Genomic DNA, 11,004 nt, shown 5'->3' with positions numbered 1-11,004 from the left:
CATAAGGCTGCATGATGCTTTGTGAAAATAACTCTTGTGATCAAATGAAGTCAGTCAAGAGTAAATATGACAAAATATATCTCTAGCACATTCCCACTCCTATACTTTGGGAAAGAGGAGTGTAGATTACCTCCAATATAAAGACAGTTTACAGCACATGAGAGTGAACTTGACAAATGCAGGAACTGTACTTTGTCCCTTTTACTACAGCATATTAAGCTGGTGCATGAGGATCCTCGTCTTTATGTGCAGTTGGAAACTCTCAGTGATCTGAAAAACAACACTTTTCATTTAAATGTAAACCTATAACCTTCAGTGTTTGTTAAGTTCTGTTAGTATTTGCGCACATCAAGTAAATCAGCAATCTGTCTGGGCCCACTACGACTGTGTGGCGGACTCTCCAAATCACGAAGGAGAAGCATCAAATCAAAAAACAAACTGGTCCTGATGGGTGAGTGGAATGCAAGTTGGACGTGGGGCTTAAGAAACACAAATGGCCACATTTATGACCTTTACAGCAGTAGCACTGACTATGTACTAGGAAGCATATTTGTGGAGGTACAGAGTGTGCATTAAAAAAAAGGGGTCAAGTCTCTAAAAAGCATAAAAATGTCAAAGCATGATTGTGACCTGCGATACTATGTGGACCCTTCTTCAATTACAGTTTAGATCCTTAATCAGTACAAATCTCTAGAACAGAAAACACATTCAGAGGAGTGGCAACTCCATTAAAAATCCACCTTAGAGCTCATTTCTAGAGCTTTTCACTGAACCCACTCTGACCCAGTTGCCTCCCTCATTATTCCACTGGGTCAACAGCACTGGGATCCTGACCCTCAGGTGGCCTGCACTGGGTGTTGTGAGGCTGAGCTACAGGAAAGCCCCTAAGCTTCTCTTGCAGACCTCCTACAGCTAGCCTCATCTGGTCTTCAGCCCCCTGAAGAGATTTCAGCTCCATGGTGTAGAAGATGTACAGCAGAATAGCGGTCAGCAGGATGGCGAAGCATAGTGCAGCCAGCAGGTAGAAGGACACACGGGGGAAAGGTTGCTCTTCGCCCAGCGCCAACCACGGCACAGCCGCAATGGCCAGCTCCAGGACCAGCAAAGCCAACCCCATCAGTCCACTGCGTGCTACTGTGTAGCGCATCCTCTCAGCGCAGTGCAGGCCCACTTTGACTTCAGTGCGGGCCTCTGTCACAATGTCGACCAGCTCGGCCAACTTCTTCTCTGAAGACACGACAGAGACAAGAGAGAAAGTCAAAACTTTTGCAAGAGTTGATGGCTGACCTCAACACAAGCAGCATGAGCATTGAACAGTGAAGTGCCAAAGAAAAACGGCACAGGTCTACAGTCATACTAGTGGCTCTGTGAGGCTGTACGTCTGCTCCACGGGATTACCATCGCAGTATAGCATTAAGTATTCACTGTTCTCCCTGCTAATTTATCCCATTGTTCCAGACGGGATTTTAACCATGATACTACGGAACGTGATCTGTAACAGGCATTTCATAGGACTAGCCAGAAGAAATACCAGTAGCAACCTGAAGCTGGTGTTATAACAGCCCGTTTGATGAGCTTTAACAGGGTCTTTCTTTCCTAATGACTTAACATGTTTTCCTGTCGCAACATTTCCTACCATGATTCGAAGTGCACCGATCGGAAATGGCCAGTTTCCAGCGTGACCAGTCAATTACTCAGAGATTTCTGATTCTGTACCAGTCGGCTTTAGCGGCACCACAGTCCATGTCACGCACATAATGGCCATTGACTGTATGTGATGGTACAGACAAAAAGCGTAGCACCTCACGTGGACCTCAAGCAAAGCTCACGCTTGTGTCTGTGCTGAACACGTGGTCACTCCTGCATTAGAAGCGCTTGGTGTACAAACAGCGCACAGAGGAGCCACAATGAGGGAATTACTGGCTACACATGAAATACATGTATATACACAGTGTATTCAACCCCTGGTAAAAACACAGCAAATACAAACTACACACACTTTGAAAAGAGCCGTGTGCTCAGTACGACTGATGCAACAATTTCCTGTCTCTATTACTGCAAACCATTTAAGGTTTGTTTAAAAAAAAAAAAAAAAAACTGGCAATGCAGTCAAACTAAATCTGCAACTGAAATCAGACAAGCAAATTGCAATTGGTGCCTTTCTAACCAGGAGGGTCGCAAAAATATTTTGACTTCCCCCATTTTGAAAAGTCCACCTTTACACCAAGTTGATAAAGAAAGAAAAAAACGACATCACTCCAAATGTTCACTGACTTAGTTCAGCATGGTGGCTGAAATTTAAAGGCCATCCATCCAACAGTTGGTGAGATATTTGACTGAAAACCACAAATGTCAACCTCCTTGTATCACTGGAGTCGGGACCACCAAAGACAGGAGGATTCATTCTCTGGAAATCATGATATAGTTCAGTCTGGACCAAAGCGATGGACCAACCAATCAACACCGCCAACACTCCCATCCCTCAAGTCACCCTGGCTAGTGAAAATACCTGCAGCAGAGTCCTGATCTTTTGACTGCATACCCCTTCCAGTCTCGTTTGGAGTGTGTGGCTCCAGCCTAAGTACAGCAGTCAGAGCCTCATGGTCGGAGTATGGGAAAGGATGGTCAGGGACAGACCCTTTGGTGGTGGACATGGAATCACAGTAAATCTTAGTTTTGGAAGAACCCTGCAAATAACAGAAGGGAAACATGCTTTAGGAGTTGAAACATCTTGCTGTGAACATAAAAGGTTAAAACTACAGCAGGTGTGACGACACAAAGGCTTCACCCACCTTGAACAAGATGTAGTCAATTCGGATTCCCTGCTCAAAGGGGACAAGTTCCCTTTTATTAATAAAAGGGTTTTCAGCAATTAAAGTAATACCATTCTCACAGCCCTGCAACATAAAACAGTTTTTTTTAATTCACATAAAATCAACAGCTTTATTTTCACAGCCTGACTCTTGTTCCTAGAGCCTTGACCAAGTTATGATATTTTACTTACTAGCTCACTTATTGCACTACAGGCTCAAAATGAAACAGCTTTACAATTATGCAGTGTCATTTCCTGAAAAGGGTTTTATTGAAGGTGTGTTTGCAAGCAGTTTTAAACTGCCATGGATAATAATACCAGACTTTAAGAAAGGTTGACCATACCCTAAACATCTACATAAATGGTTTAGAGAATGTGTCTAAAATGGAGGCGTGATTAAAGCCCGTTTGATTGCTTGCATGGTTGCCCGGACTGTGCTGTTTTAGAACTGTGTACTACCACTGTGCCCCATAATACATCATTAAGCTGGTAAAACATAGAAATACAAGTAAAAAGTGATCATAACTGATAAATTATTGACATTATTGACTACAACAGGAAGATTTAAATACTTTAAATACTGTATTTTGGCAGACCAGTGAATCTTAATATTGTGCCAGATTCTTTTCACTACCTACATCAAACACATCAGTCTCTAAATAGGCATCTCGGAGTCCAGTGTAAGACCTTAGTAGCCTGTTACCAAGATCCTGAGGGTGCATGTTGAGGTCACCACCTAAAATCACCACATCTGCTCCAGCAGAGGTGTGGCTAATAGGTACAGAAAAACAGATTGTTTACCAACAACATAATTTCATATCAAGGTGAAACTTAAGTGCAATTATGATGCGTTTGCTTATTTAAAATACTGTCAGACAATGTCACGTTGGTGTAAACCATCAACTGTCTAGAATATGGACGCCATGACAGCTCCCCGAAGTCAAGCCATCGCAATGTTATTTGTTGATATAAAAGGGGTGCATTTCAGAAGATCTGGCAGCTTTGATTGGCAGTCTGATACATCACTCACAATCTGGATGCAATATGCCAAGATGGCAGCCACCATGTTCGCAGTATTTTAGCTTCACTTCTGCACAGTGGAGGATGTGGTAATGCATCACACATATTTATACAGTCATTGGTTTAAACCCTTCACTAACTCAAAATAGCAACAGGTGGAGTCCAGTGGAGAAAAATATCCAAATATACACTTGAGTAAACAAACAGTGGCTCATACTTTGTGTGCAGAAATCAGACATCCTACCGAACGAACTGCTGCAGCTCCCAGGCCTGAACCACTCGGTGAGGTAGATAAGAGTCCTTCTCTCTGCAGTACTCCGCATGCAGCTAAAAATCAGTGCACAACGACAAACAGTACACTGATCAATAACAGTTCACTGCGTGCTGTAATACAAAATTAGAACTGAGAACTGTCAGAAAACCTTACATGAGTGACATAGACGTTTGCAACCAGGCTGCCAATGTTTAAGACGGCCATCCCAACAGCCTTGCCTCCGAACCAATCTCCATGGTGAGCCTGAAAGTCAGGAAAACAGGTGGTGGCATTTTAAATAATCTTCATTTACAGTAAACAAATAAATGTTATAATATTTACTTCGGCTAGCACGGTGGCACAGTGGTTAGCGCCGTTGCCTCACAGCTAGAAGGTTCCAGGTTCGGGCCCCACCTGGGACCTTTCTGTGTGGAGTTTGCATGTTCTCCCCGTGCTTGCGTGGGTTCTCTCCGGGTACTCCGGCTTCCTCCCACAGTCCAAAGACATGCAGCTTAGGTTGATTGGTGTCTCTAAATTGCCCATAGGAGTGCGCGTGTGTGTGGTTGTTTGCCTATGTGTTAGCCCTGCGATGGATTGGCGACCTGTCCAGGGTGTACCCCGCCTTCGCCCGATTGCCGGCCGGGATTGGCTCCGGCCCCCCCCGTGACCCCGCTCAGGGACCAAACGGTAGAAAATGAATGAATGAATATTTACTTCATCATGCCATATTTTGAATTTTAAAAACCAGTAGAGAAATGTCATTAAGTACATTTACTTAAATACTGCACTTCAGTAGAAGTATTTTTTTTTACTATTTCATTCATTTTTTTATTATTTGTTACTATTTCATTTCTCCACCACTACATTTCAGAGGGAAATATTACACTTGTTACTCCATTAAATGTATTTGACATCTATATTTACTAGTTTTTTGCATATTTTACTGATTGTTTTGCTTCTAAAACACAATGAACTGTTCAGTGAAAAGAAAATCCTCTCATCAAGACATTTCAGACTAGAATTGAGTCCTTAAAAAGTTTTCTTCTCTCATAAAATTGTAATAAATCTCTGATGCAAGCAAGAATATTATAACCTATATTCAACTTGTTAAAAAGCTTAAGTTTTTAAATTACAGTGTAGCACTGGTGCCATATTCTGTCTTGGTTTAGGACACATACTGCAGTCAGGATCCATCATAAAATAAACTTTTTGGGGCTGATACAGTAACAGAAATGCCTTGATTGAGACTGTGCACATTAAACTGACCAAAACTTTAGAAACTACAAACAAACATTTTGCTCACACATGCAACAGTGATAGTAATCCCACAGTGTATATAAAACTATGAAAGGGGCCGTGAGAAATACTTTTACTTTGGTAACTTTCAGCACATGTTGTGTTTAAAATGTGCCATACAAAACTCTGCCCTGAGGCTCTCTAGACTTACCATGTAAGGATAACCATTCAGTGAGTAGCGATAAAGAAACGTGTCATGGATTCTGTGCTTGGAGAAAATGGCCATTCCACTCCCTATGACTCCACTGCAGAATAACAGAGAAAAACAGATTACTGCAAGTTCTATGCTTCACACTTGTTTAAACAAACAAGTTCCTGGTTTTCATGTAGATCTAAATCATACTACTGTAAACAAATGTTATCTCCAGGAGCTCTGAGAACTCCTCTAGTAGAGTTGACATTTTCATGAGCTGCACAGGAGCTTAGAAAGGTGGCGTGTTGATTAACCACAGTCTTGTGCCTCAGTTTGGAGGTCAAGAAAGAATTAGACTGCAAAAGTTAATCCTTTGGTAGCAGATATGTGTTAGTTACATTTTTCTGATGGATCAATGCCATGCAAGTACCGTTTTCTGACAGTGGGCCCCTTCAGGGCTCTTTTGAAACTATTACAACTTACTCATAAATTTTTATCACCAACTGACAGATGTTCAAAGGTAACAATTTAACGAGTGCACAGCAACCCTTGGCGTAATAATAAAACATTACTGTACCTTTTAAAGTAATGAGAGTGAGGATGAGTGCAGGCAAGTTTCTTTTTTAAGGAATGGTAGTCTTTCTCACTCCACACCTGAAAGAAAAGTCACTTGAAAATAAGAATACAAGGCAGAATTCATATTGTTCATATCAGTCTAAAGTTTATTTATGGTTTAAGGTTTGTCTCCATTACACCAAGTTTAACTAAATCGGTCTCATTACAGGTTCTGCAAATGTTTCCACTGACCTCTTGCAGTAAGACAATATCATGCTCTTCCTTGGACAATGCATCTCCAATCATGGCATAGCGCTCAGAACAGTGTTTGCTGAGGTAGTGTATGCCCCTAAAAACAGAAAGAGTATGGACAATGTGTTTTTGCATACATGGATCAAGAGAAAAAATAAGTCACGACAAAACCAGAGCCACTGACCAGCAGTTCAGAGAGAAGACCCGGACACTGACAGAGTCTGTGTTAACCATGCTGTCAGATCAGTAGGTCAGTAGATGTGACGATGGAGAGTCAGATCAGGGTAGATGTCTGGGACAGCACCTAATGTGACACAAAGGTGTCTGTCAGAAGTTGATTTTATTATCTGACCGCAACTGGACACACTGGGTGGCATGTCTAGGTGCACAAATACATCCAATATAAACACATATGCACTGTAATAAAATGGGAGCAATTCAGCAAGGAAAAGCAATGGGAGAGTTGGTCACATGGAACAAAGGGTAAATGCACACATACATTATGAATTAATAAAATTAAAACTTTATAATCTGAAAAAAGCATACAACCACAACTCTGAGAAATAAGAATAAGGGGAACAGACACAAACATACTCACTGAAAACTGCACAGTAAGCACAGAAAGTGCAGACCCAGCAGACAGCAGCCTGACTATAGTTCACTTCTTACACTTATATTGAGGATTCAGCAAATTTTGTTGTTTTAACAGATAAACTGTGAACAAGTAGATATTATCAGGCTTGCAAATTTACACAAAGTTATGCTTATCTGTATTATTTATAAGTTAGCCATGTGTTCTGTATTGATAATTAAAGAACTGGAATCTATCAAGCTAAATAAAAGTATAACAATAAGAAATTGTGGGGACGTCCTCCCGTGGGCCCACCACCTGCAGGAGGATCCGTAAGGGGCTGGTGCACAGTGGATTGGGCAGCAGTCAAAGGAAGGGGCCCCGACGACCCAATCTCTGGACACGGAGACTAGCCCTGGGGACATGGAATGTCCCCTCGCTGGTGGGGAAGGAGCCCGAGCTTGTGCAGGAGGTTGAGAGGTACTGGCTAGATATAGTCGGGCTCACCTCCACGCACAGCTTGGGCTCTGGAACTTTACTCCTCGAGAGAGGCTGGACTCTCTACTACTCTGGAGTTGCCCGCGGTGAGAGGCGGCGGGCTGGTGTGGGCTTGCTCATAGCTCCCCAGCTTAGCCGCCATGTGTTGGAGTTTACCCCGGTGAACGAGAGGGTCGCTTCCCTGCACCTTCGGGTTGGGGATAGGTCTCTCACTGCCATTTGTGCCTACGGGCCGAATGGCAGTGTGGAGTACCCGGCCTTCTTGGAGTCCCTGGGAGGGGTGCTGGAAAAGGCCCCGACTGGGGACTCCGTTGTTCTACTGGGGGACTTCAACGCTCACGTGGGCAGCGACAGTGACGCCTGGAGGGGCGTGATTGGGAGGAACGGCCCCCCCGATCAGAACCCGAGTGGTGTCTTGTTATTGGACTTCTGTGCTAGCCACAGTTTGTCCATAACGAACACCATGTTCAAGCATGACAAATAAACACTCTGACCTTTAATCAGGATAATCTCCTTTATTTGGCCAAGTATGTTGCACACCCACACACAAGGAATTTGTTTCCGGTACAGAACCAAGGCAGCCATCTGCGGTGCCAACTCACACCGATGGCTCTAACCATCAGGGGCCAATATTCAAGTACAGATTCAAATCCAGATTACAAGATTGACATCCCTCATTCATAACACATCCAAAAAAAAAAAAATCCCTCAATATAACTTCACAACTAAGGGCTGTGCTGGTGACCCCCGGTCAGTCTGGGCAGCCGTCCAAATGATAGACTGATAAGCTTTTCTCTCTCTCTTGCTTGACTACTGGGGTCTTGTCAGAGTGAACTTTCTCACCTCGGCCAGTATCACCCTTGCCAGCCTTGTATACATTAAAGTAAAGCAAATAAAAGCGAAACATAGAGGACATAGAACAAATGATAACAAAAAAAGCAAACTAATAAAGCAAACTAATTTTCAACACGAGCCTGGCAGGCATCACTGTTTCTTGTGGTGGGAAAATGTTGATTTTCAAAGACCAAATAGGAGGTGGCTGCATTCCCTCCTATCTCCTGGGAGTGCAACAATACACTGGCACCAGACAGAGTGCTGACATAGCTTTGCTTTGTCCGCAGAGAAAAAGGGGAATAAGCAATGTGGTGACAAGGACCAAGGAGTTTTAATGTCAGAGGTAATAGTTCTTTTGAACAGGCAACACTGGGCTATACATTATGTGCCAGTACAGAGGCAGCAAAATAAACAATTTCTTTAGAAATCTAAGACTAACATCAAGCTAAAATTAGAGCCTACAATGCACTAGTGTGTGCATCCAAATATTGAGATGCTGTATCAGTCACAAAGTAGTGTACAGCCACTCTGCAACCAGGTAAGAGCTAGCAGCCCAGACAGTGGACGAAATCACATCAACTGTCTGACTAACCTGTAAAAAGTATGGCAATTTTGTCACATCAACAGATCACATATGTCTGGATCTTTCATAGTCACATTACTCCAGATTATACTTGATAGCTTTATAACTACATATCCAGTGATACCTTATAGAAATTAATAAAGAATATCTGGGGTTCAGAAAAGAAGAGAAGCTCCAAAAGTCACAGTTATCTTCTCAACTGTATTGTTTATTCTGGCCAGAGAGCAAGGTGTGCAAGTCAAAATCATACCAAAGAAACAGCTCCCCACTGATAGACTTTAAACCCACATGATATCAGAACAGGGGCCCTGTAGGGAGACTCCACACTCAACCAGTTAAAGCAAGCTTCCCCATACAAAGGCAGGATGAGACAAAGACAATAGCTCACGTCACACACGCCCTTGAATCTTCCTTACTGATGGATCTCAACCTTCACTAAAGTTTGACAGAGATTAAACATATCTGTATCTTAACTCGCTGGAATCATAAAGAATTACATAAATAAACGAACACAGCTGCAGCAATATAAACAAGTGGCCCAAACTATCAGTTATTTTATAGGTTTTGGGTAATAAATGCAGACGTAGAGTAAGTTTAGCTCGTTTCAAAATGCAGAACGTTTTGGCTGAAGAAAATACTTTAACACGTTTTGGCTTTCTGGATAGTTGTTAAACTTAGTGGGGGTTTCGATAAAGCCACTGCAACACCAATCTGTTATCTGAATGTAGCTGGTAGCTGGACATTTTCACAGCTGCTAAATAACTCCAAATAGCCATTTGGCTAGTCTCAGTAACGACAAAAGTGGCTCAAGTGTCGGCTGACTTCTTCCACAAATGGTTTATTTATTAACTACTTCATTAAACTCACCTCATGAACCTGCTGACGGCGACTGAAGTTAACTGAACCGTTGATGAACAGTTTCTGTAATGTCTGTTTTGGCTTTGAACACAAAACGTTTCCTATTAGCGTGCTAACTAAACATTACTGTAATCGTATTTACAAGAATATATCTTCGCCACAGTCTCAGATAACACACATTTACCGAGCGATATTCAACGACTTCCTGTGCTAAGCGATTTTCTGTTTGCGTCCGATAATCTGTGATAAGAAATCTCGAGTACATATATTACGGTAGAATACGCCTCAATGAGATGATAGTAACTGTGAATAGCCTACTTTATTGCAAAAGCAGGTTTCAAATAGGCTCAACAGTCATTTAGTTCCAACTACATTTCATTTTAAAGACGTTGTTCCGGTTTGAGTCCCGCCCCAGCCGCAATTAATTCTGGGAGGTGAAGTTTTTTCAGCCAAATGTTTTCCGCAGGTAGAGGTGAAAGACATATTGTAAGTTAGCAGTGAAAGCAGTGTAATGCAGTCCACCGTCCATGTTGAGTGCAATTTTAAGGTACTTTTACTTTACTAAAGAATTGCACTTCATGCACGGACTGCTGTTGGCTATTTTCAGATACTACATTATACTTCTAATCCACATACATTTCTAAGAAAATCCTCTTTTTTACTGCACTGTGTTTATCTGACACCCATACAGTAGTTACTAGTTAGGCTACTTTCCAGATTTTAAATATAATGATACTTTCCAGATTTTAAATATAATGATCTTACTAAATACTGTAGCGTCCCGCAGGACACAAGGAAGACAACCTTGAGTACCGACAAATAGTCGCTTTTTTATTAACTCCACACAACCGGTTACTGTTGGCCGTAACCATGCCAAAACAACAGCCCAACAACAATAAAAAAAGAAACAACCTGCTAGAGCCCCGCGCCGCCCCCTAGGCGGCAGCTGGACCCTGTACACCACCTCCCCCAGTTTCTCCAATACTTCACAAGGTCCCACCCAGTGACAGTCCAACTTAGGGCACCGCCCCATCTTCCTCTCCGGGTTATACACCCACACCAAGTCCCCAACCGTAAAGTCCTTCCCTCTGGCTCTCATGTCATAGTTCCTTTTTTGTCTTATACCTGCTTTCTGCAGCTGGTCACGGGCAAAAGCATGAGCTGACTCCATCCGGTCCTGAAGCCTCCTGGCATATTCCGGACCGGGTGGGGCCCCCAGTGCATCTGGTGGTTTACCGAAAGCCATCTCAGCTGGTGACCGCAGCTCCCGTCCCAACATGAGTAGGGCGGGTGTACACAAGGTGGAGTACTGTACAGCCGACCTGTAGGCCAGTAAGAC

The 11,004-nt window shown here is 42.8% G+C and overlaps 1 protein-coding gene across 2 annotated transcripts; it reads right to left on the bottom strand.

Moving 5' to 3' along the window:
• Window positions 1-95: 95 nt before the first annotated feature.
• On the bottom strand, window positions 96-10,072 carry smpd2b (sphingomyelin phosphodiesterase 2b). 2 transcript variants are annotated; one of them, XM_020585271.1, is made up of 12 exons: window positions 9,850-10,072; window positions 9,675-9,746; window positions 6,506-6,625; window positions 6,322-6,418; window positions 6,092-6,168; window positions 5,533-5,626; window positions 4,260-4,349; window positions 4,077-4,159; window positions 3,451-3,583; window positions 2,793-2,897; window positions 2,510-2,687; window positions 96-1,227 (listed from the first exon to the last, which is right to left on the bottom strand). In XM_020585271.1, the coding sequence occupies exons 3-12, from the start codon at window positions 6,553-6,555 to the stop codon at window positions 800-802; spliced, it is 1,335 nt and encodes a 444-aa protein (XP_020440927.1). In that variant the 5' UTR covers window positions 6,556-6,625; window positions 9,675-9,746; window positions 9,850-10,072; the 3' UTR covers window positions 96-799. The 2 variants fall into 2 exon arrangements, with proteins under 2 accessions (XP_020440927.1, XP_020441004.1); XM_020585348.1 differs by having other exon boundaries at window positions 9,984-10,072.
• Between the last annotated feature and the right edge of the window lie 932 nt (window positions 10,073-11,004).

The sequence above is a fragment of the Monopterus albus genome, unplaced genomic scaffold, assembly GCF_001952655.1.
Source record: "Monopterus albus unplaced genomic scaffold, M_albus_1.0 scaffold1.1, whole genome shotgun sequence".
Lineage (NCBI taxonomy): Eukaryota > Metazoa > Chordata > Actinopteri > Synbranchiformes > Synbranchidae > Monopterus > Monopterus albus.
This window is presented reverse-complemented; position numbering and strand designations above follow the sequence as displayed.

Excerpts from the sequence above, each read along its gene's own strand:
- smpd2b (XM_020585271.1), bottom strand. The coding sequence starts at position 6,555 with ATGGTTAACACAGACTCTGTCAGTGTCCGGGTCTTCTCTCTGAACTGC. Across the intron at positions 6,419-6,505 it reads GTCTTCTCTCTGAACTGCTG|GGGCATACACTACCTCAGCA; the intron begins GTCAGTGGCTCT and ends TTCTGTTTTTAG. Across the intron at positions 2,688-2,792 it reads TTGACTACATCTTGTTCAAG|GGTTCTTCCAAAACTAAGAT; the intron begins GTGGGTGAAGCC and ends TGTTATTTGCAG.